Consider the following 23,204-nt stretch of genomic DNA (forward strand, 5'->3'; position numbering starts at 1 on the left):
AAGATACTTAAGTAAGGGAGTAAAAAACCCAAGCAAGTAACCATCTTACTCTCTTACTAAAATACCTGATTAAGGTAGTGAGATGGATGGATAGAATGGGAGTAAGATACCCAAGAAAGGGAGTAAGATGGAATAGATGGAAGACAGTCAAATACTTGAGTCAGCGAGTAAGATACCCAAGTCAGGGAATAAGATGGCATAGATGGAACAGGAGTAAGACTCCCGAGTAAGATGGTATGGCTGGAACGGGAGTATGACATCACTAAAGTGTTAGAAATTTATTAACTTGGAAATTTCATGTACCTGGTTGACATCACTGGGGAGGGATGCTAGATCAGACACCAGGATACGCAGGACAGGTGCGTCCTCAGCAAAGGCAGAGAAGCAGCGAGGCCAAGAGATCCCGGCCAGGTGGCTCATCATTGAGTGGACTGTGAGCTGTGCTTCTTCTCTGGAGGCAGGAGCTATGAAGGAAGCCTCTGGCAAGAAAACGCCCTCCACCCTCCGCGTTCCTAAGGAACCAATGCCCACAGGACCTCGTTAGGATGGTATGTTAATGAGGTCTGATCCCTGTGTTAGACATCCCTGAGAGACTGAGACTGCAGATTCACAGAGTTAATGAATGTGGATTCATGGCCCATGTTAGACCAGGTGCACACTATCTACTCCCTCACCTATGAACACTCCATTTCCTATGCCTTACATTCTTGTACACAGGTACCTTCCCCACCCAGCCTTGCAAATGACAGATTTTCTTTTAAAAAAATTAATGTAGCAATAAAAATATCTTTTCTAAGAATGATTGAGTGTATAAAGAACCTATTGTCTATAGACACAACTGAATAGTGCTCAGCTTTAAGGAAGGATGAAACCAGGAGGCTGGAGCGATGATCCAGCAGAGAAGGCGCTTGCCAGCCACGTGTCTGACCCAGGTTCAATATCCAGCATCCCAGAGGGTCCCCCAAGACTTCCAGGAGCAAACCCTAAGCACTGCCAGATGTGGTTCCAAAAACAAAACAAAAAATAATATATCTGAAGATTTCTGGGGTGAAAAATGCATTGGGCAAGTTAAAAAGTTGATGTCTTACTTTAGGTTTGTAATCACATTAACTTTCTGTTTAATGTAAGAAGCTTTTTTTTTTTTTAGATTTTTGGGTCAGATCCAGGGATGCCTGGAGTTACTCCTGGTTCTATGCTCAGGACTTATTTTTAGTGGTACTCAAAGGACCAAATGAAATGACAGATCGGGTGCATGCAAGCCAAGCACTTTACCCACTATACAATCTCTCCAGCCCCTGTAAGAAATCTTTTTTTTTTTAATCACACATATGGATCTGGAGCGATAATACAGTGAGAAGATATTTGTCTTATATGCAGCTGGCCTGGTTTCAATCCCTAGAATTTCATAAGGTCCCCTGAACACCGCCAATGTGGCCTAAAATGTCCCCAAATGGCCCCAAAACTAACCAAACAGAAGAATCTCCAAGCGGGTCATCTTGGATACGGCTGGAGACACTCTCCCTTTATAAACAAAGGATGGCAGGTGTATGCTACATGGAAAGTCCGTAATATAATTTGTATCAGGGCTGGAGAGATAGTACAGTGGGCAGGGCCTTGCCTGCGCTGACCCGGGTTCGATCCCCAGCATCCCATAGAGTCCCTGGAGTCCCACCACGAGTGATTCCTGAGCATCGCCAGGTGTGGCCCCAAAGTATTTTTTAAAAATCAGGAAAAAAAATTAACTTTTGGAAAAAAAAACTGTTTAAACAGGCAAAAATTATAGGCATGAAAATAGATGATAGATAGAGTTAAAGGGGCTAGTAATCGGGCCAGGGTGACACAACTCAAAGAACTAGAACACATCTGTCACGTGCCCAAGTCCCAGCACCCCGACCCCCCCCACACACCAGATCCCAAAGCAGCAGTGGGGGCTCAGAAGAAGCTCATGAGTAATAGGTATAATGTCCCGATCAAAAAAAAAATTACTGAGCTAGAGTCATAATACTGTGGGGGAGGGAAGGGAATGTTTGCCTTGCACAGAGCTGACCTGGGTTCGATCACCGGCATCCCACAGGGTTCACCGAGCACGAGCACCGCCAGGAGTAATTCCTGAATGCAGGGCCTGAGCATCCCCAGCTGTGCTCCCTACTCTCTCCCCAAAAAACCACAAATAAACTAACAAGAGACTCAAAGTGAGAATTTAAGATGCTGGAGCATTCACAGGCATGTATCACTTGTATCACTTGTCATCCCATTGATCTTTGATTTGTTCGAGCGGGCACCAGTAACGTCTCTATTTGTCCCTGTTGTGTGCTAGTGTAGCCCAATGGCATCTGCTCTAGTGTAGCCCAATGGCATCTGCTCCCTCCATGGCCATATGAACACCAAACAATCAGGCCTGGCCACACATGGATCACCTGACCCAGGAAATAGGTTCTTTCTACTCCATTGCCTGGAGGCTTCAGTGCAAAGGTCCATAATCTGGGTTTGGAAGGCAGCCAAGCACACACAGTCTAACAGACAGCAGAGAGGAACTGAAGGCTTCTTCAGTTCCCATGGAGTCTTCCCTGGGCTCCAGCATTCCTTAGCCACAGAGCAAGGCTCTGGAGAGTTCAAAAGGTGCAACTGCGCAATAACGGTCTGAGATGAGTTCAATGTGGTAGAACCAGAAACCAGCCATAGAAAGACTGGCACGGTGGGCTGGCTGGGAGGGGACTGTCCTGCATGAGATCTACCCAGGTTTGATCTCCAGCATCCCATACAGTCCCCTGAGCACCACCAGGAGTGATGCCTGAGTGCAGAGCCAGGAGTCAGCCCTGAGCACTGCTGGGGGAAGGAAGGAAGGAAGGAAGGAAGGAAGGAAGGAAGGAAGGAAGGAAGGAAGGAAGGAAGGAAGGAAGGAAGGAAGGAAGGAAGGAAGGAAGGAAGGAAGGAAGGAAGGAAGGAAGGAAGGAAGGAAGGAAGGAAGGAAGGAAGGAAGGAAGGAAGGAAGGAAGGAAGGACCCAGGCAGGTGGTTTGGCGGGCAGTTAAGCGTAGTCCCGAGAAACCAACAGTATCTTCCGACTCAACTGCCGCAGCGCCCCCATCACGTCCTTATTTCTCAGGCTGTAGATGAAGGGGTTCAGCATCTGGGGGACCACCGTGTACACCACGGAAGCCACAGCAGTGCTCCGGGAAGAGCTGGTCAGCGCCGAGCTAATGTACACCCCGAAGCCCGTCCCATAGAACAAGCACACGACCGAGAGGTGGGAGCTGCATGTGGAAAACGCTTTGGCCCTGCCGCCGGCCGAGGGGGTCCTCAGGACAGAGGTGACGATCCGCGCGTAAGAGAAAAGGATGCCGCAGACAGGAATGCCCCCCAGGAGGCTCATGGCCGCATAGATGAGGACATTGTTGAGGAGCGTGTCCGAGCAGGCCAACCGGATGACCTGGACCACCTCACAGAAGAAAAGGGGGACATGGGGAGTGGCACAGAAGGTCAGTGGCAGCACCATGAGGCTGTGGAGCAAGGCATCCCCCAGACTCAGGAGCAGGGAGCAAAGGAGGAGCAGGAGGCAGAAGCCGGCGTTCATGATGACTGGGTACCGCAGCGGGTGGCAGATGGCCACGTAACGGTCGTAGGCCATCCCGGACAGGAGAAAGCTCTCCAGGCTGGCAAACACCAGGATGAAATAGAGCTGCGTGAGGCATCCCACGTAGCTGATGGCCTGGGTCTCTGCCTGGAGGTCCACCAGCATCTTGGGGAGGGTGGTGGTGCTGATGCAGATGTCCGCCAGGGACAGGTTGGAGAGGAAGAAGTACATGGGGTGGTGGAGGCGGCGGTCAGCGATGACCACCACGATGATGAGGAAGTTGCCTAGGAGCGTGACCAGGTAGATGGCCAGGAAGAGGAAGAAGACAAAAGGCTGGAACTCTGGGTCCCCGGTCACTTGCAGAAGGAGGAATTCAGAGACCTCAGACACGTTTTTGGGTCCCATCCTGCCGGCGCATCCAGGCACTGTGAGGAAATCACCTTCTGAAGTGGTTTTCTCTGTCTTTCGGGAGGCGTGATGGCAGCAGGGGCAAAACCTGTAGGAGGGAGGGAGGGGGTGCAGAGAAGACTGGAAGGAGCAGCTGTTCGAGCTGCTATGCCTTATATTCTACTTACTATTGCTGCACATCTCTGCCTCTATTTCTTTTTTTTTTATTTTATTGAACCACCGTGAGATAGTTACAAGCTTTCATGTTTGGGTCACAATCACACAATGATCAAACACCCATCCCTCCACCAGTGCACATTCCCCAACACCAATATCCTGGGTATACCCCCCCTTTCCCACCCTCCCCCTGCCTCCATGGCAGACAATATTCCCCATACTCTCTCTCTACTTTTGGGCATTATGGCTTGCAACACAGACACTGAGAGGTCATCATGTTTGGTCCATTATCTACTTTCAGCATGCATCTCCCCTCCCAACTGGTTCCTCCAGCCATCACTTTCTTAGTGATCCCTTCTCTATTCCAACTGCCTTCTCCCCTCCACTCATGAAGCAGGCTTCCAGCTATTGTCTGCTTCTATTTCTGCTACTTAAAGAAGCCTGAGCTGAGATTACATGGCTACTTCTCCTGGAAGGGAGCCTAACATGTGGCCCCCAGAGCCAGGCCACCGGACTCCGCGCCAGGCTATTTCACTCTGGGCGCCCTAGAGGGGGATGGGTGAGAGCCCTCCCCATCTCAAGGGACCCAACTCCAGCAGCCGAAAACCTCCACAATCCAATCGCCGCCACACTCAAGGTCACTCCCCACATGCTCAGCCTCACATATGGGTAAACATATTCCTGGACCGCGCGGCTATTCTCGTGGATGCGTGACACATCATAAGACACTCCCTACCCATTTTCCATAATTACTGTACCATAGGTGATGGGGTTTAGATAGTAGGTAAGAAATCACAGAGGGAAATATATATATGCATATATACATATTTTCAGATATATATACCAAAGCTCACATCACCCAAACTTTAACATCTTAGTGATATATTATAGAATGTCTTAATGGCTCCTGCCAAAATAGAACAATTTTCACACTGTTTCCTATATGAACACTTTTTTGTAAGCATGTTCAGCAGTTTTTCATAAAGGGCAATACAAAATATACTATTTCAGTTGTGTTTGGGGACAGGGATTGGGATTTGGGATGGAAACATCTTGAATGTGGTGGTGGGAAGGTGTAATGGTGGTGGGATTGGTGTTTGAATATTAAATGCAATCAAATATTGTGAACTAACTTATAAAATAAAAAAATTGAAAGAAAGGAAGGAAGAAAGAAAGAAAAAGAAAGAAAGAGAGAGAGAGAAAGAAAGAAAGAAAGAAAGAAAGAAAGAAAGAAAGAAAGAAAGAAAGAAAGAAAGAAAGAAAGAAAGAAAGAAAGAAAGAAAGAAAGAAAGAAAGAAAGAAGGAAAGAAAGAAAGAAAGGAAGGAAGGAAGGAAGGAAGGAAGGAAGGAAGGAAGGAAGGAAGGAAGAAAGAAAGAAAGAAAGAAAGAAAGAAAGAAAGAAAGAAAGAAAGAAAGAAAGAAAGAAAGAAAGAAAGAAAGAAAGAAAGAAAGAAAGAAAGAAAGAAAGAAAGAGAAAGAAAGAAAGAAAAAGAAATTTGAGCTCCGTGAGCTGGGGGAGAAGGCAGCTGGGATAGAGAGGGGATCACTAAGTCAATGATGGTTGGAGGGATCGTTTGGTTTTGGAGATGTGTGCTGAAAGTCGATAAAGGATCAAACGTGATGGCCTCTCAGTATCTATACTGCAAACCATAAAGTCCCAAAAGTAGAGAGAGAGAATATGGGGGAAACTGTCTGCCATAGAGGCAGGGGGAGGGCTGGGATGTGGGGAGGGGGGATATTGAGGACATTGGTGGCGGAAAATGTGCATTGGTGGAGGGATGGGTATCCTATCCTTGTATGGCTGAAACTCAAACAGGAAGCTTTGTGACTGTGATTCAATCATGGTGATTCAATTTGAAAAAAGAGGAAAAAGTCTGAACTCTGGGATGTTAGGGAGAAGGCAACCAATCTCGGTGAACAAAACATAAACACAGCAGGCTTACCCTGTAAGGCATCTTAGTTATCTCTTCTACAAAGGCTTAAGGGCTCCACAGTAAGAAACAATAATCTTCACTAACTTCCTTCTAGGTCTGGAGCGATAGCACAGCGGGTAGGGCGTTTGCCTTGCACGCATCCAACCTGGGTTTAATTCCTCCATCCCTCTCGTGGAGCCCAGCAAGCAACCGAGAGTATTCCGCCCACACGGCAGAGCCTGGCAAGCTCCCCAGAGTATTCAATATGCCAAAAACAGTAACAACAAGTCTCACGATGGAGGCGTTACTGGTGCCCACTCGAGCAAATCGATGAGCAACAGGATGACAGTGACAGTGATTCCGTTAGCAAATTATTGATAATAAGCAATATAAAATAAATTACCGAGAGCCTGCTATAGAGGAAGGCTTAAGGGGTGTCTGGGAAAACTGGAGACAGTGGTGGAGGGAAGGTGTCATAGCGGTGGGATGGGTGTTAGAATATTGAATGCCTGTAACAAATTGTCATGAACAACTTTGTAAACCACTGTGTTAATATAAAACGATAGGGGAAATTTTACATATGTAGATCTTACCTACTCCGTGTAAACTCCAAAATATATTAACACAGAATTGCTTTTAAAAAAAGCAAAAGAAATCTGGTCTCTGGGGCCAGGGGGACAGGACAGCAGGGAGGGCACTTGCCTTGCAGCCGGCCAACCCACGTTCAATCCCCGGCATCACTCTTGATCCCCCAAGCACCGCCAGGAATAACCCCTGAGCATCACTGGGTGGGACCCCAAACTTGAAAAACAATTCAAAAGGGAAGAAATCTGAGTTCAAGCCGCCTGAACCACTTTGTGTGACTCCAACACAATTTGCTCTTCGATTGAATTCTGGACAGGAGCTGGAACAGCTTTTATGGTTTGTGCTGTTTGGGGTTTTCCGCTGAGTTGTTCAAGGAATAAATATAGACATTTTCCCGAATGTTAAAAAACAGTTGATTCAGCAGCCTGTTGTCGCGTCGATTTCCTGCAAGATTGAAAGAATTGGCCTCTGGCTCTGGTTTTTTGAACATGCGGGTTATTTTATAAGTAAACCCATAACAAAGGGATCACTGAAGATTGTGTCTGGACCCCCAAAGGGCTCAGAGCCAGATAAACAGATAATTTAAAGGTAGCACCAGGAAGTTCTCAACAGAGATGAGAGAGTACCAGCTCACCTTTGCCGCAAAACTACAGGTAAACGTCAGAGCAATTCTTTTAAAGACAAAAAAAAAAATCATATTTCAGTCCAAGCAGTTATCTTCTCAGAAGGAAATCGCTCTGTTCATGCAAGACGAAATGCAAGAGGCAGAAATGAGACACAGAAATATACAAACGCTGTGAGAAGGACCCCAGCCTGACAGGAAGGACTTGGGTGTAGAAAGGTCCCGTGAGTGAACTTCCTTCATGGCACTTGTCAGAAAAACAAGTTTCCAGAGACGAACCAAGATGCCTAAGTGACCGTTTTCAAGACAGGGCAAGTGGGGTTGATGTTTCCTTGGAATGTGCCACACTTGAGATGGGTTCTCGATGCCACCTTCTGAGCCAGGGAGGGGGTCTGCCTGGAGGAGGAAGCTCAGGTGCCTGCTACTATATCTCATAGGAAAACTGGCAGCAGAGGTCACAGGTGGACTGTAAAATAAAAAACTGATTGGAGGTCACAGGCGGATTATAGCCCTGGTATCCCTAAAGGTTCAATTTCCAAAGCTCCTCATTAACCCAAAACTTTTCTTTATTGTCTCTGAGATCCCAAGGGTGGTGCCAAGCCATTAAAAAAAAAATCCAGGGCTGGAGCGATCGGACAGTGGGGAGGGCGTTTGGCTGACCCAAGTTCGATCCCCGGCACCCCAAGCACTGCCAAGAGTAATTTCTGAGTGCAGAGCCAGGAGTAATCTCTGAGCATCTCAGGGTGTGGCCCCCAAAACAAAAACGAGAGAGACAGAGACACAGAGACAGAGAGACAGAGAGAGACAGAGAAAGAGAGAGAGCAGCTTTCTCCAGAGAAGGAAAAGGCAGATAATGGTCTTGGGAAAAGATCAGGAGCTATGTCTTCACACTGCCCCGGCTGGGCTTTTCCAGTCCTTGCATGTTTTCATCATGAACTGAGAGTCTCCTGAAGCTTCTCCTTTTCCAAGGAGCCCACCTTTCTCCTGGGGGGGAGGGAGGCAGTGGCTTAGTTTCTCAATCTGGGAGATACCTCAATTTCCACTCTCCGAGAGAGCTCAGGATGTGTTCTTCACACCCTTGAACCACTTCAGGATCAAGCAATTACTTCTTCCATTTCCCAAAATCTCATCCCCAGGCCCCTCTCCCTTTCCCAATCTCTGCTCGCCCACAACAGCAGTTCGAGACAAAGAATTCAAATATACCCTTAAAAAAAGCCGGGGGGGGGGGGGGAGAGCTGGAGCCATAGCACAGCAGGTAGGGCGTTTGCCTTGCATGCAGCCAACCCAGGTTTGATACCCAGCATCCCATATAGTCCCCCGAGCACTGCCAGAAGCGATTCCTGAATGAAGAGCCAGGAGTAACCCCTGAGCATTGCCGGGTGTGACCAAAAATAGCTAAAAAAAAATAACCCCCTATTTGCTCATTCTCTCTATTTGTGTTACCTTGATGTAGATGTACACAGTTGCCACATCTCACCATACATTCAGTGGGGGGGGGTCACCACTGAAAACCACCCCCCCACACACACACACAGAGTGGGTGACAAAGAAAGGGACAGAACAGGGAGGAGGTGAGCCTGGATGCTCCCCCACCCTCCAGGGACAGTTTGGGTTCATTTGTTTCATTTTGGGTCACCCGTTCCATTCTGCTCTGGAATTACTCAGGGGACTTTATAGGATGCCGGGGATCGAATCCTGGTCAGCCGTGTGCTATCACTCCAGCCCCCACATCCTCTGTGAGTACGAAGGCGGGGGTAGTGATATGGCTGTGGCCCCAGGGTGCTAAGCAACCACCAAGACCCTTTACCGCATAGCACTGAATCAAAGCCCTGTGGGTCCGTGTTCCGTTCCAGCAGGAAAACGTTTCAACAGGCGGTCCTAGTATAAACTAAGTGAAACTTGTTTTATCCGGGTGCTCTCTCCAGCTCTTCTTCCCCCTGGCTTTTCGGCCATTCCCAATGATGCTTGGGGCTCTGCTCTCAGGAATCACTCCTGGCGGACTCAAGGAGACCCTATGGGATGCCAGGAATCGAACCCGGGTCAGCCACAAGCAAGGCAAACACCCTCCCGCTGTACTGTCATTCCAGCCCCTGGAATAAATAGTTTAAAGGTTTTTGTGTGTGTGTGTGTGTGTGCAACACCCAGTGATGCATAGGGGTTACTCCTGGCTCTGCACTCAGAAATTACTCCTGGCAGTGCTCAGGGACCCTATGGGATGCCAGAGATTGAACCTGGGTTGGCCGCATGCAAGGCAAACGCCCTCCCCACTGTGCTATCACTCCAGCCCCTGAAATAAACATTTTTGAACAAGAATATGACTCTCATTTTTGCTGCTGTGCCTCTTACAATCCGGCTTGCTCTTCATGAGGGAAAAACACGGGCGGATCAAGATTAAATGTTCCCTCTCCCATCCGCAGACATAACTGGCCACTGAGCAGTTTTACAGATGGCCCCAAACTCAGCGGTCATCTTCCGTAGAGACACGTAGAAGAGTTGGAAATGACTAAAGGAATTAAGGACTGCCCTGAGCCTCACCCAGGGGTGGCTCCGAAACAAAGAAAAGTGTCCGAGATTGCAGTGAGTTTCAGGAGGCTCCCACCATGTCCCCTCGTCCTGGGGCTGTAGGTGAAGGATTTGTCATTGAGAGCTGGGGGGCGGGGGGAACTCATGGATACCCTCAAGGCTGTCCCATTAGAACACCATCTCGAGGTGAGACCCACAGGTGGAAATGCTTTGGATGTTGGTGACCAGGGGTGAGAGTGGAGCAGTGACTATCTAATATCAGCGCCTGAGACACTAATATTAGTGCCCCGCAGGTCTTGAGGCGAGGCAGAGAGGGGAAGCCTCTGTTTCCCTCCCAGATGCTGGCAGCTGGCTCTGTGGAAGCTGTCCTATATATAGGTCATGTCCCACATTCCTGCAAACGCCAGGACTCATCTGAGCTGGAGGAAGTTTGCAATGTCCCCAGGCCATGAGTTCTACCCCCAGGCTAGGGCTCCCTGCCCTCCACACTTAGAGAAAATGGGTGGTCATCAGGCAGATGGGCATACAGATACCCTGAAAGGTCTTCACGCCACAGAAAATCCCCACGAGACTAAGGGTATTCAAGAGGTCCATCTTAGCCACACAGAGGGGTGGAGTGATAGGACAGCGGGTAGGGTGTTTGCCTTGTAGGCAGCCAACCCAGGTTCAATTCCCAGCATCCCATAGGATACCCTGAGCACTGCCAGGAGTAATTCCTGAGTGCAGAGTCAGGAGTCACCCCGGTGTGACCCAAAAAGAAAAAAAAATAAATTAAAAAAATTCACCTTGAAGGGATGGGTGTTTGAGCGTAGTATGACTGAGACTCGATCCTAAAAGCCCTGTAACTGTTCTCACAGTGACCCAACTAAAAAATAAAATAAATAAATAAATAAATAAGTTCACTTTGGGGCTGGAGCATAATTCCTGAGTACAGAGCCAGGAGTAACCCCTGTACATTGCCAGGGTTGACCCAAAAAGCAGAAAAAAAAAAATTCACCTATCTTAGGGGACTGGAGTTGATAAAACACAGCAGGTGGGGCATTTGCCTTGCACACATCCGACCTGGGTTTAATTCCTCCGTCCCTCTCGGAGAGCCCGGCAAGCTACCAAGAGTATCCTGCTCACACAGCAGAGCCTGGCAAGCTACCCGTGGCGTATTCAATATGCCAAAAACATAACAACAAGTCTCACAATGGAGACGTTACTGGTGCCTGCTCAAGCAAATTGATGAGCAATGGGATGATAGTGACAGTGACAGTGACAATCTTAGCAACACAAAGGGGCCCTCAATTAATCAGACACCTCTGGAAATCAAATGGGGGTGGGGAGGAGTCCTTGAAGGCTTTGTTTGATCAGATACACAAAGACCTCGGTTTCCTATATACCCCTTCCCTCAAAAAAAAAAAAAAAGCCACACTTAGTCTTAGTCTTATACGAAGTTCTTCCCCAACTGGGGAGTTTGGGGGGATTTCTTCTATCAATTTCTGAGTCTTAATATCTTTAATTCAGTATGTTGGCTCTGAGGCCCACAGCTGGCCCTATGAGTCCAGTGGACTGCAGTACTGAGATGTCGGCCGAGCATGACGGGAACGTGTTACAAACAGGAGGTACGCCAGTCTGTGTGAACAAAAGTGACACCCTTTTGTGAGCTTCTTTCATTGTGTGTGTGATAGAGTTAGCTGGTAAGTTGCTTCCAAGGCCACTGGGAACCGGACACAAACCCCAAGCCTGAAACATCTGGTTGTCCATGGGGGCAGATACTTCCCGCCTTGAACCCTGACTGGCCAGTTCAATCTGGCGACCCTCCAGATGGACTGGTCGGTGGACCCTTACATGACAGGCTTCTGACAGCCCCTGTGAGACTCCAACGGAACCTCTGGATCTCTTCCCTGTTTCTGATGTATTACTGATGTCGGTGGGCCCCACGGGTGGCTCATGGGAAGCGGGCAGGAGAAAAATGGTCACTTTCTCCCCATCCGCCTCTGCCACCCGTGACCCATGGTTGCTGGGTTCTTGTCTTGCCTGGCAGAAAAGAATTTCAGGAGTAGACGAGCAGTGAAGTGAAAGATTTTATTTGGAGGTTTTTGAAGGGAAGGAGGAAGAGAAAGTGGGAGAGAGTGGAGAAATGTGCTCAAGAGAGAACCCGGGCTTCTCCAAGAGAAAGCCCACACACACACACACCCCCACATTAGACATGAAAGCATGGAAGTACATCCCTCAAGAGAGGATATGCAGGCGACACATGTGCTCGGCCATGTGGGCTCAGACAGCATATGTGTACCCTTCCTTTGTTCAAGATGGCTTTTATTATTTATTTATTTATTTATTTATTTATTTTGTTTTTTGGGTCACACCCGGAGATGCACAGGGGTTACTCCTGGCTTATGCACTCAGGAATTACCCCTGGCGGTGCTCAGGAGACCATATGGGATGCTGGGAATCAAACCTGGGTTTGTCGCGTGCAAGGCAAACTCCCTACCCACTGTGCTATAGCTCCAGCCCCTCAAAGTGGCTTTTATAGGGTATCTTCAACCTGCCCCACATGGGGCTTCTATCTAGGTCCGTTGCTAGGGAGGTTACTAAGGGGATGGGAGTGGTGATGGTCTCCTTTGAAATTCTTTTCCTGGCCTTTTGTTTCTGCTGGAGCTTCTCCTGGTCTGTTGCTGGTGATAAGTGAGGGTCTTATCAGGCCTTAGTTCCTGTTTGTTTCCTGTTTTCTGCAAGGTCAGATTTTGCCATTGCTTTGGGAGGGGGCTTTCCCTGTCTGCCAGCCTACCTACATTATTATGACCTGGCGTGGACATCTGTATCCCTGCCTTGTCCCCAGCATGCCAGAGGCTGGAATGTCTCATCTCCAATGTGTCTGATGACCCCCGCCCCCACCCCTCTACCAACCTCAAGTCGGGTGGACCAGAAGGCTCTGAGCTGAGACTGTGAGGTTCACTGGACTCCTGAGAAATGTGATATTAAAAGCACCTGGGGGGCCGGAGCAATAGTGTAGCAGGTAGGACATTTGCCTTGCACATGACCAGCCCGGATTGGATCCCCGGCATCCCATATGGTCCCCCAATTACTCAGGAGTAATTCCCGAGTGGCAGGAGTAACCCCTGAGCATCAATGGGTGTGACCCCCCCCCCAAAAAAGAAAGAGAGCGAGAGCGAGTACCTGGGCTGTGGCTTCAGTCAACTAGAGGTGAGGATATTATATGGAATATTGTATTAGTTGCATGAATCATTTTTAGTTGGATTTACATATTATTTTAGTGAATACTATTGACTGTGCGCATTGTTATTCAATAAATTAGAAGTGTTCAAGCATGCCCGCCTCTATCATGCTGGTGACAGGGAGAGACCCCCAGAATTCCTGAATGCTGGGAACGCACCTCCAAACCCCTTTTCTTTTTTTTTTTTTTTGGTTTTTTTTTTGCTTTTTGGGTCACACCCGGCAATGCACAGGGGTCATTCCTGGCTCATGCACTCAGGAATTACCCCTGGCGGTGCTCCAGGGACCATATGGGATGCTGGGATTTGAACCCGGGTCGGCCGTGTGCAAGGCAAACGCCCTACCCACTGTGCTATCACTCCAGCCCCTCCAAACCCCTTTTCTCACCAAATACAGAGTGAAAATGTAATGGCTACAACCACTAGGCCTTTTTTTTTTCAGGGTCACACCCTCGGATGCTCTGGGCTGACTCCCGGCTCTGCACTCAGGAATCACTCCTGGATGCCATGGATCCCAGGTGGGGAGCCCAAACACAAACGAACAAAAAGATGACATACAATTCATCTCTCTCTAGTTGTTCTAAATTATTGACTTCCTGTTTATATTTCCAAACATTTTCCTTGTCTCTCATCTCTTGCTCCCTTAAAAGTACCCCAGAAGTGGAGATGGGAAGAAATCCTAAGGCTTAGTTGCTTTTACACATCTCAAAAATCATTCAGATTTTTTTTCAGACATTTGATCCACTCCTGGTTCTCAGAGAGGAGGTGGGTAGTGATTCCCACCGTCTCTCCGGTGTTCCCCCAAGCACCAGAGTTTGGACGGGGTCGGTCGGGGTCTGGCTCTCTGCGCTGCGGAGCTGCAGTCCCAGATCCGACCACTAGATGCCAGCAGCTCCCTGCCCAAATTTACCCCAACATTTATTGCACGCTCCAATCTCCAGCTGTAGAGCATTGGATTGCAGGAAGATAAGGCGTCGCAGAGTGTACTAGCCCCAGCTGTGCTTCATCTGGCACTAGGGAAGGGCAGGAACAATATTAAACACCTGTGCTGTTGTGCGAGGAAGATAAAGAATTCCCCCCACTTACGTGCCCTTCCCGTCCCTCCCCCCGCCCTCCCCTCCCACCACAAAGTTTTATGCATTGTGTGTTCTGGGAATTCCTGACTTCAAACACCTTCCCTAATCTCTACATCTGGGTGTCTGAACGTTGGCATAAAAGGAATCTCCTTACTTTCTCTCTTCCCGTTTGCTTTGACAAATACCGAAAATATAGGAAACAAGAGTCAGAACTGGACCTCCGCACGTGTGAGAGGAAACTTGGGGAAAAAAATTCACTTGTACAGCTGCAAAATGGACAGATGCGGACGCTAATTTGCTGCTGCTGCTCTTCCAATTAAACTGTAGTTCTCGAGTTCTTGCTAATTCAGCACTCTGTACAGAATATTGCTCAGACCGTACATTTTGCTCGAAACTGGACGTAAACAGAGCCTCTCAGAGAACCAGACATTGGGGCTGGAGTGATAGTACAGTGGATAGGGCTTTTGCCTTGCACGTGGCCTACCCGGGTTCAATTCTCCAAGCACCGCCAGGAGTTAATTCTTGAGTGCAGAGGCAGGAGAAACCCCTGAGCATCGCTGGGTGTGACCCAAAAAGCGGGGGGGGGGAAGGAAATTGGGTGATTTTTGCCGCCCCTGCCACCCTGCCTGCCTCCCCTATCCATCCTAGGACACCTGGTACCCAGCGTGACCACGCCCTCTCTCGATGTAGGAACTACATTTCCCATAATCCCTCCCGCCCACATCTTCCGGTCTCGAAATCTCACGACATCGGGAAGGCGGAAGTGAAGCGGAAGCCATTACTCTCGGGAGGCGACCACTGCGGGCACGGCTCATGGGCGGCGCGGGGCCAGTCCAGAGTGTGTCCGCGGTCCCCCAGGGCGAGAGAGATCGTCCTAGGAACTTTTCTTCGCTTTGGAGCCCCGATTCTGCCGCCAGTCTTGTAAGCCCCACCTAGTACCCTGCACCACCCCCCCTTTCCCAGGTTGTCTGGGGGACCCGGGAGGACCCCGAGGTGGACGCGGTGATGGACAGGGCTTGAAAGTGGGGGTCCGAGCACAGGCTTTATGTCTGGGGGGTGGGTCCATAGATCTGGTGGCGGAAAAAGCAAACCCGAACGTGATTCTTGGGGTTCGAGGAACTGACCAGCGCGCCCCAAGGACCCCCACCCCCACACCCCGAGCGCCCCTAGGGACACATTTAATTTAAATATTTTTATGCCGATGGCCTGGCATGTGCAATAGCCGTTTGCCAAAAAGTTCTGTGTGCTGCTTTTGTTCTGTTTTTATCCTCTCCCCCCTCCCTCCTCCCCCAAGTTGAATCCAGATAGAATTTCTGAGCGTGTTGGCATTAAAATGACTCTAAGGGTTATTTGAATGAAGTCTGCGTGCACCTTCTTGAATACCTTTCAAGAACGATTTAGAAATTCTGCAAAAATATATGGTGGTGGAGGGTGAGGCGGGGGGGGGATTTCAATGTAATATTTAGTCATAGAAACTTGACATTTTGACGCTCGGGTTTATCGGTATCTGGGTCCTACAGCCTTGTTATAAGATGGACGAGATTCCTCTTCCGTTTTCTTCAGGGTTTTGGATGTGCGTCCCAGACGCTTTTATCTGTGTGGAGTGAGCGCATGTTTATTTTTGACGTTTGCTGCATGCATTGGTATTTATTTGCATTTCTTGTCCTTGCTGGAAAGGTTGGGGACTTCAGGAAGTGTGGATTGGAGTTTGGGTTGTGAGCATTGAGCCTTCCTATTCCCTTTTTCCCCTCAGACAAATTTAATGTTTGCTGGATGGTTGAAGATAATAATATTTTACGGGGTTGGCCACACCCTGCGATGCTCAGGGCTTATGTCTGGCTCTGCCCTCAGGGATCACTCCTGGCAAGCTCGGGGGACCCAGTGGGATTCCGGGGATCCAACTCAAACCCCCCTGCTTGCCAGGCAAGCGCCTTGCCTTCTGTATTGTCACTCCAGCCCGCTGTGATAATGATTTCCAGAGGCAGTATTTATTAAGAGGAAGGAAGCGTTCTTTTCCTAGTTGGAATTTTCCTGCAGGGAAACAGTTGTGGGCTTTTTCATCCCCACCCCTCCCCCAAGTTTGTATCTGAGTGCTGGAATCTGCAATACTGTTAATGATCCAGTTTCAGGCAGGCCGAGTTCCAACTCTGGACCCCTCAGCAGGGTCTCGAGGACCCCCCGCCCCCCCCCCGGCAGGCCACCTCTCAGCGCCTGGCCTGTCTTTCATTCCCTGATACCGTGTCTTAGTATCCACCCATGAGAGAGACCGTTCTGTGTTTTGTTCTTGTCCGAGGATGGGCCGCAATTCTCTCTGGGTACCCCCCTCCCGCATGGCAGTGAAGGACGCGACATCTTGGCTCCTCGTGGACAAAGTGGCCCATTGTGGGCACAGACCAGAGACTCTTTGTCCAGGCATCCGTGCTTGGACCCTTGGGTCGAGGCCAGGTCTCGGCTGCCGGGAACAAGAGCTGCAGTCAGGGCAGGCGCTGATGGCGCTCGGAGATAACGTCGTGTGCGCAGGGCAGCTGCCAAGAAGCAAGGCTCGCTTGGTCCCGCAGAAGCCCTGGTCCTCGTCTGTGGCGCCTTCTCCGCACTGTTTGCTGTCGGGGCTGAAACAAAGGAGCATCCGGCCAACCCCCTGGCTCGAGGTCCTTTTCTCCCCACGTCCATGCCCGAGTTTCTGCTCTCATTGTTTCCGATTTGCATTTCCCTGCCCATAAGTGAAGAAGAGCAGGTTTTTTTTTTTGGTTGGTTGGTTTTGGCTTTTTGGGTGACAGCTCCCATGCTCAGGGGTTGCTCCTGGCTCTGCGCTCAGGAATCACTCCTGGCAGTGTTCAGGGGACCCTATGGGATGCTGGAGATCAAACCCAGGGTCGGCAAATGCCCTCCGACTATTGCTCCAGCCCCCCCAAAAAAGTATTTTTTCTTTTTTTTCCAAGTACCTAGAAGCTGTCTGCATGTCTCCTTAGGTGCTTCACTGTTCAGATCTACCCCATCTCTCTGTATTTATTTACTTAGTTTTGTTTTGGGGGGCAGGGAGGAGAAGGCACACTTGGCAGTGCTCAGGGCTTACTCCTGGCTCTGTGCTCGTGAATCACTCCAGGCAGGGCTCGGAGAACCCTGTGTGGTGCTGGGGACGGAACCCAGGTCAGCCGCATGTGAAGCAAATCCCTTCCCCATTCTCCTCGCTCTCTCAGACCCCAGTTTTTGATGGGGTGGGCTGGTGGTTTGAGGTGTTGGTTTTGTGGGCACTTTAAAGGTCCAGAGAAGGGGTCCTTGGGGGGTTTCTCTTCACGAGCTGCTGGAGTCCGTTCCTAGACGTTCTTTGTCACCCTGACGGCTGGCAGCTTCTTGTGTCAGGCAGGGGCTCCTGGCGTGAGCGCTCGGGTTCCCCTCGGTGCTGAGGAGGGACGGGCCGATGATGTTTTCTCGCTGTTTCTGTCTCCTTGGCCCAGACGTCAGCGTGACGAGTCTTGGGAACTCCTGGGCTGCCCCTCAGTGCCAGCTTGTCTGCGTGTCCCCACGATGGCAGCGCTGGGTCTGCCACCCCCGGCTGGTGAGTGCTGGACTTGGGCCATTCCCCAGGCTCTCGGGGGCTGTCATTGTTGGGGGAGGGGGTCAGCAGGGCCTGGCAGGGAAGCATGGACAGATGGACAGGCCTGACTCGGGGCCCTTGGAAGGGTTGTTGGGGCAGGGAGGGCTGTGATCACGAGGTACAGAGTGACCGTTCGGCGGGGGGGGGGGGGGGGGGGGGGCCCTCCCCTGTGCTGTCCAGGCCCAGCGATCTGGGCTCAGCACTTCCAGTAGTGACCCTCTGGCAGGGGAGATTTCTCACTGCCCTGAGAGTGTCGCCATGTTTCCTGGCCTTGCGTGGACCTAGAGTGCCGACTTGTAAAGTTGTGCGTGTGAGAGAGAGACTCGGGTGTCTCGAGGGCAGGGGCTGTTATCTGCCGACCGAGGGACCCCAGACTCCAAGTCTCCCGGATCTTCTCTCCCCCAGCACCGCCCACCCGGGCCCCCACCTGGATCCGGAAGACAGAAATTCCGCTTCCTTCCGGAGACCTTTCCTGCCCCCAGGACGGCAGGCTGTTTGCTTACAGCGGCCCAGAGCCCCTGAAGCCAGCCAGCATTGGCTCCCAGGTACGCCGAGGTCTCGGGGGTCCCCGGCAGGTGGCCAGTCCCCATCCCCCAGCCCCAGGTCTCAGTATCACACTTTAGAATTCTTCCACCTCTTCAGTCTGGTCAGTGCTGGATCGGAGCCAGCAGATGCCCCCACATCAGGGACGCTTGGCCGGAAGTGCTTCCTGTACCCGGGGCTTCTTGCAGAATGCAGCTGCAAGTGCTCAGCCAGCCCAGTCGTAGAAGCCGGACTCGGTCTCACATCCGGAGCCTCAGAGGACATGGGGTCACGCCCACGGGGGGGCGGGGGGCTGGCCTCTGTGCTGACCACCTGCCAGCCAGCCTCAGCATCCCCCACAGGGTGCGTGCTCACTGCCCTTGCGGCCCCCTCCCCTTCCAGGGAGCCCTGACTTTCCAGGATGTGGCCGTGGACTTCACCGATAAGGAGTGGCCCTTGCTGGACTCGGCCCAGAGGAAGCTCTACAAAGACGTGATGCTGGAGAACTACAGCAACCTCGCCTCCGTGGGTACGGCCGCGGGGGTTTGGAAGATGGTCGTGAGCAGGCTGACCCAGTCTTCCCCAGTGTCTACGGTTCGGGGGGTGTTGGGGTCTTCGGGTCCTACCGTTTTCATTCCCCAGAGGTTTGCGCAGCACCTGGCTTGCCCCCAGCCACCCACACTGGGGCAGGAGCCCTAGTCCAGTGGGGAGGGTGCTAGCCTTGCACTTGGCTGACCTGGGTTCAATCTCTGGCATCCCGTAGGGTCCCCCGAGCAGGCCCAGGAGTGATCCCTGAGGTGGCTCCAAAAGAGCCAGAGAACTACCATGCTGTCTGTTGTTCTGCCTGCCTGACCCGCCCTCCCCATCTGCGCCCCCCCTCCGCCCCCCTCCCCCCTGTGTAGGGTACCACCTGGGCAAGCCCAGCCTCATCTCACACTTGGAGCAAGAGGAGGAGCCGAGGGCCAAGGAGCAGGGGGATCAGCCCGGCGCCCGTCCGGGTAAGACGCCCCCGCGGGCAGAAGGAAGAGTTTCAGGGGACCTGCGGAGTGGGTGGGCACGGCCGAGGGGACCATGCTGTCTCAGCACTGCCCGGGCGCCACTGGCTCTCAGCGGCCTGAGTTGAGGAATTCCTGCCAGGGGTGAATTGACGGATCCCTCTGGCCTTGTCACTGCTTTCATGGGACAGACAGAGAGCTGCCCGGTGTTCCTGGTCATGCCCTTAGCCTCTTCTTTCCCGGGGCCAGGAGAAAAGTCAGTAATTTCCCCGCATCTGTTTCAGATTGGGGGGCCCCCTCCAAGTCCCGCTGGGCCCTTCTCATGGAAGACATTTTCGGGAAGGAGACCCCTGGCGGTGTGGCGGAGGTAAGGACACCCCGGGGGACTCCAGGGAGGGGGCAGCTGCAGATCCGGGGTGGTGGGTGGCCGTCCCCAGCACAGCCCTGACCTCAGCCCGCACCTTCCGCACCCTGACATTTTTCTTATTTGACGAGGAAATTCTCTGGCCGGGTGTTTGATGCTGGGTGCCAGCGTTCCATTTAGTTTATTTCCCCCTCGTGTTTTGTTTGTTGGGGGGGCACATCCGGCGGTGCTGAGGGCTCACCCCTGGCTCTGCTCAGGATGTCAGAGGTCAGACAGGATCAGCTGCATGCGGGTGGGCCCCCGTCCCTGCTCGGCCAGCCCTGGGCTCGGTTCCATTTTCACAGTCGAAACTGCTCCCAGAAAGCTTTGTCCGAGCCCCAGACTGGGGGCAGGTTGTTTGTAGAACCCACTACAGGCACCTCTTTGGATCCCAGCAGGGCGCTGCTGGCCAGCACCCACCTCTGGGAACGGCCGTGGGAAGCCAGTGGCCGTCCTCAGCCCCCACCCCACCATCTCTGCACCCACAGGCTGGCGCCGATCCCGCGGGGCAGCCCCGCAGCTACGCCCCGCTGTTGGGCGCGAGCCCCGACCTCCCACGCATCGCCGCCGCCGCCCCCCAGCACCCCGGCCAGAACGCGGACCTTAAGCCCCTACCGGCGGCCACGGGGGCGGGCGCCTACGCGGGCCGCAAGATGCACGAGTGCCAGCAGTGCCGCAAGGCCTTCACCACCAGCGCCTCCCTCACCCGCCACCGGCGCATCCACACGGGCGAGAAGCCGTACGCGTGCGGGGCCTGCGGCAAGGCCTTCAACGACCCGTCGGCGCTGCGCAGCCACGCGCGCACGCACCTGGCCGAGAAGCCGTTCGCCTGCGGCCAGTGCGCGCAGGCCTTCCGCACGCTGTCGGCGCTGCGCATCCACACGCGCGTGCACACGGGCGAGCGGCCCTACCGCTGCGAGCAGTGCGGCAAGGCGTACGGCCGCAGCTGCCACCTGGTGGCCCACCGGCGCAGCCACACGGGCGAGCGGCCCTACGCGTGCCGCGAGTGCGGCAAGGCCTTCCAGCACCCGTCGCACCTCAAGGAGCACGCGCGCAACCACACGGGCGAGAAGCCCTACGCATGCGGCCAGTGCGGCCAGGCCTTCCGCTGGAAGTCCAACTTCAACCTGCACCGCAAGAACCACGCGGCGCCGCGGACCTACGCGTGCCGCGACTGTGGCAAGGCCTTCGGCGACCCGCGCGCCCGGCGGCGCCACATGCGCGCACACAGCGTCAAGAAGCCCGTGGAGTGCCACCAGTGCGGCAAGGCCTTCCGCAACCAGTCGGTGCTGAAGACGCACATGAACTCGCACACGGGCGAGCGGCCCTTCGCCTGCGAGCTGTGCGGCAAGGCCTTCGGCGCCAGCTCCAACCTCACGGCCCACCGCAAGATCCACAGCCGCGAGCGGCGCTACGAGTGCGCGGCCTGCGGCAAGGTCTTCGGCGACCACCTGGCCCGCCGGCGCCACATGAGCGCGCACCTGGCCAAGCCGCGCGTGGAGTGCGGCCAGTGCGGCAAGGCCTTCCGCAACCAGTCCACGCTGCGCACGCACATGCGCAGCCACACGGGCGAGAAGCCCTACGCGTGCGAGCACTGCGGCAAGGCCTTCAGCATCGGCTCCAACCTCACGGTGCACCGGCGCATCCACACGGGCGAGAAGCCCTATGCCTGCCCGGCCTGCGGCAAGGCCTTCAGCGACCACTCCTCGCTGCGCAGCCACATCAAGACCCACCGCGGCGAGAAGCTCTACGTGGCCCCCAAGCGGCTGCAGTGAGGCGGCCACTGGCCCAGGGGGAGTGGGGGGGCGGGGGGGGGCCACAGAGATGCTGGCCAGGCCAGGCACCCCCTCCCCAGGGCTCCCGGGATCGAACCCGGGTCGGTAGTGGGCAAGGCGGGCACCCACCCTGCAGGGCCCCAGCCCCGGCCTACCGCGCCCCCCACATCCCATTGCACACGTAGAAGGACCAGAGACGCGCTCCCCTGCCCTCCAGGGTGAGATCCAGGGATCCATGCCCCGCCCCTCTGAGGCCCAGAAACCTTCCCCCGTCGGGCCCCACCCCGAAGTGGACAGTTTCTTCCCCGGTTGTGGGTCTAATTTAGGGTCCAGAAGGGGCAAAAGTAATTTCCGAGGAGACGGCCTGGCTCAGTCCAGGGTGTGGGTCCCACCGCCCTAGACTCCCTCCACTCGTGGGGAGAGGAAACCCAGGTCTGCACAGCGGGAACAAGGGGGAGTGGCAACCCTGGCACGGCCCGAGAGAGAGAGAGAGAGAGAGAGAGAGAGAGAGAGAGAGAGAGAGAGAGAGAGAGAGAGAGAGAGAGAGGGTGTCGGTGTCTGGGAGCCCAAAGCCAGACGGTTCTAGCCCCGCCCGCGGGAACAGTTTATTTTTGAAGCAAAGTCCGAGAGAAACTGTGGGATGGATGGATGGGTGTGTGTGTCTGTCTGTCTGTCTCGGACATCCAAAGCCAGACCGTTCTAGCCACCCGCTGCAGAGCCTCATGCCCTGCGGGTTCCCTGGGGCCATCCCCCGAGGTGGGTTGAGGGGTCCCTTCCTGGTGTGCGCACACCGGCGGGGAGAGGGAGACGGTGTTCCCGGCTGGTGGTTGGGAGACAGGATGGCGCTGACACCCATGGGGAGAGCCTGCCCCCAGCGCCTCTTCTGTGGCTCCCACGAGTCTTCATGCCCCAGATGAGCCCGTGGCTCAGGGCACACGTTGGGACTCGCTGCTGACTTGCCTGGCGGCCAGGACGCGCCCCTGGTGGGAGCTGGCTCTGGAGGATGGCGTGGACTCCGCCTGCCGGGGCGGCGTAAGGCTGGACCTGGCACGGCATGTCTGTACATAGCATTTCCCCACCGCCTCGGCCTGCACCTTCATCTCCCGCTTGGCCCTGTGGCCTCCTGAGGCCAGAGGGTGTGCTCTTAGCACCCAAGGGTGATGTGGTACCTGCCGGTGAGGATTCCAGACCAGGCGACCCCTGAGGACTTATTCACCCTCTCTCCGGGGCCGCCTTCGCGAAGAATCTCGTCTTCCAATGAAGAGGAGCTAGAGTTTTGTCGGCTAGAAAAGGGTGCTGATTTTTTTTTTTTAACTGTGTGCATGTGTGGTGCCTGGGATGGACTCCACAACCTCACACACAAGAGAAGTGCTCAGCCGCCAAGCTAGACCCAGATCCCAGATCTCTATAGAGCAACTGACAAACAGCCCCTCCCCACAGCCTGCAGACACCCCACAGCCCGGCCGAGACAGAAAAGCAGGTGTTTCTGTCCAGCCGTGAAGCAGCTTCGGGGTGGCTGGGGGGAGGAATCTCTTATACTACATGCTTTTTTGCTTGCACCCCTCTGCCCCTGGGAGGAAATCCAGTCCCTGATGGTTAAAGATCCGTCTTATAATGCCCCACTCCAAGGACACAAGGGCAAGAGGGGGTGCAGAAAGGCAGTTGCCCCCAACCGTGGCTAGCAGCCATCCTGAGCAGCTAGCTGCTGCTCCCAGACTTCCGTGAGAAATAATAAAAGTCCATTCCTGCGCTGGCGCTTGCTGTCTGTGGATGCTTTGGTTGGGGGGGGGGGGAGGGCATTATCTCTGTACCCAGGTCGGTTATGTCAGTGCACCTG

General features: G+C 53.3%; 2 protein-coding genes across 2 annotated transcripts; one reads left to right on the forward strand and one right to left on the reverse strand.

Annotated features, from left to right (window-relative positions):
* Positions 1-3,027: 3,027 nt before the first annotated feature.
* Positions 3,028-3,978, reverse strand: LOC101546149 (olfactory receptor 7G1-like). Its single transcript, XM_004619533.2, has one exon. It carries the CDS (start codon positions 3,976-3,978, stop codon positions 3,028-3,030), a length of 951 nt encoding a protein of 316 aa, XP_004619590.2.
* A 10,862-nt stretch (positions 3,979-14,840) lies between these two features.
* Positions 14,841-23,122, forward strand: ZNF317 (zinc finger protein 317). Its single transcript, XM_055129398.1, has 7 exons — positions 14,841-14,998; positions 17,533-17,633; positions 18,078-18,217; positions 18,597-18,723; positions 19,097-19,192; positions 19,474-19,556; positions 20,081-23,122. The coding sequence occupies exons 2-7, from the start codon at positions 17,603-17,605 to the stop codon at positions 21,365-21,367; spliced, it is 1,764 nt and encodes a 587-aa protein (XP_054985373.1). The 5' UTR covers positions 14,841-14,998; positions 17,533-17,602; the 3' UTR covers positions 21,368-23,122.
* Positions 23,123-23,204: the final 82 nt, after the last annotated feature.

The sequence above is a fragment of the Sorex araneus genome, chromosome 2, assembly GCF_027595985.1.
Source record: "Sorex araneus isolate mSorAra2 chromosome 2, mSorAra2.pri, whole genome shotgun sequence".
Lineage (NCBI taxonomy): Eukaryota > Metazoa > Chordata > Mammalia > Eulipotyphla > Soricidae > Sorex > Sorex araneus.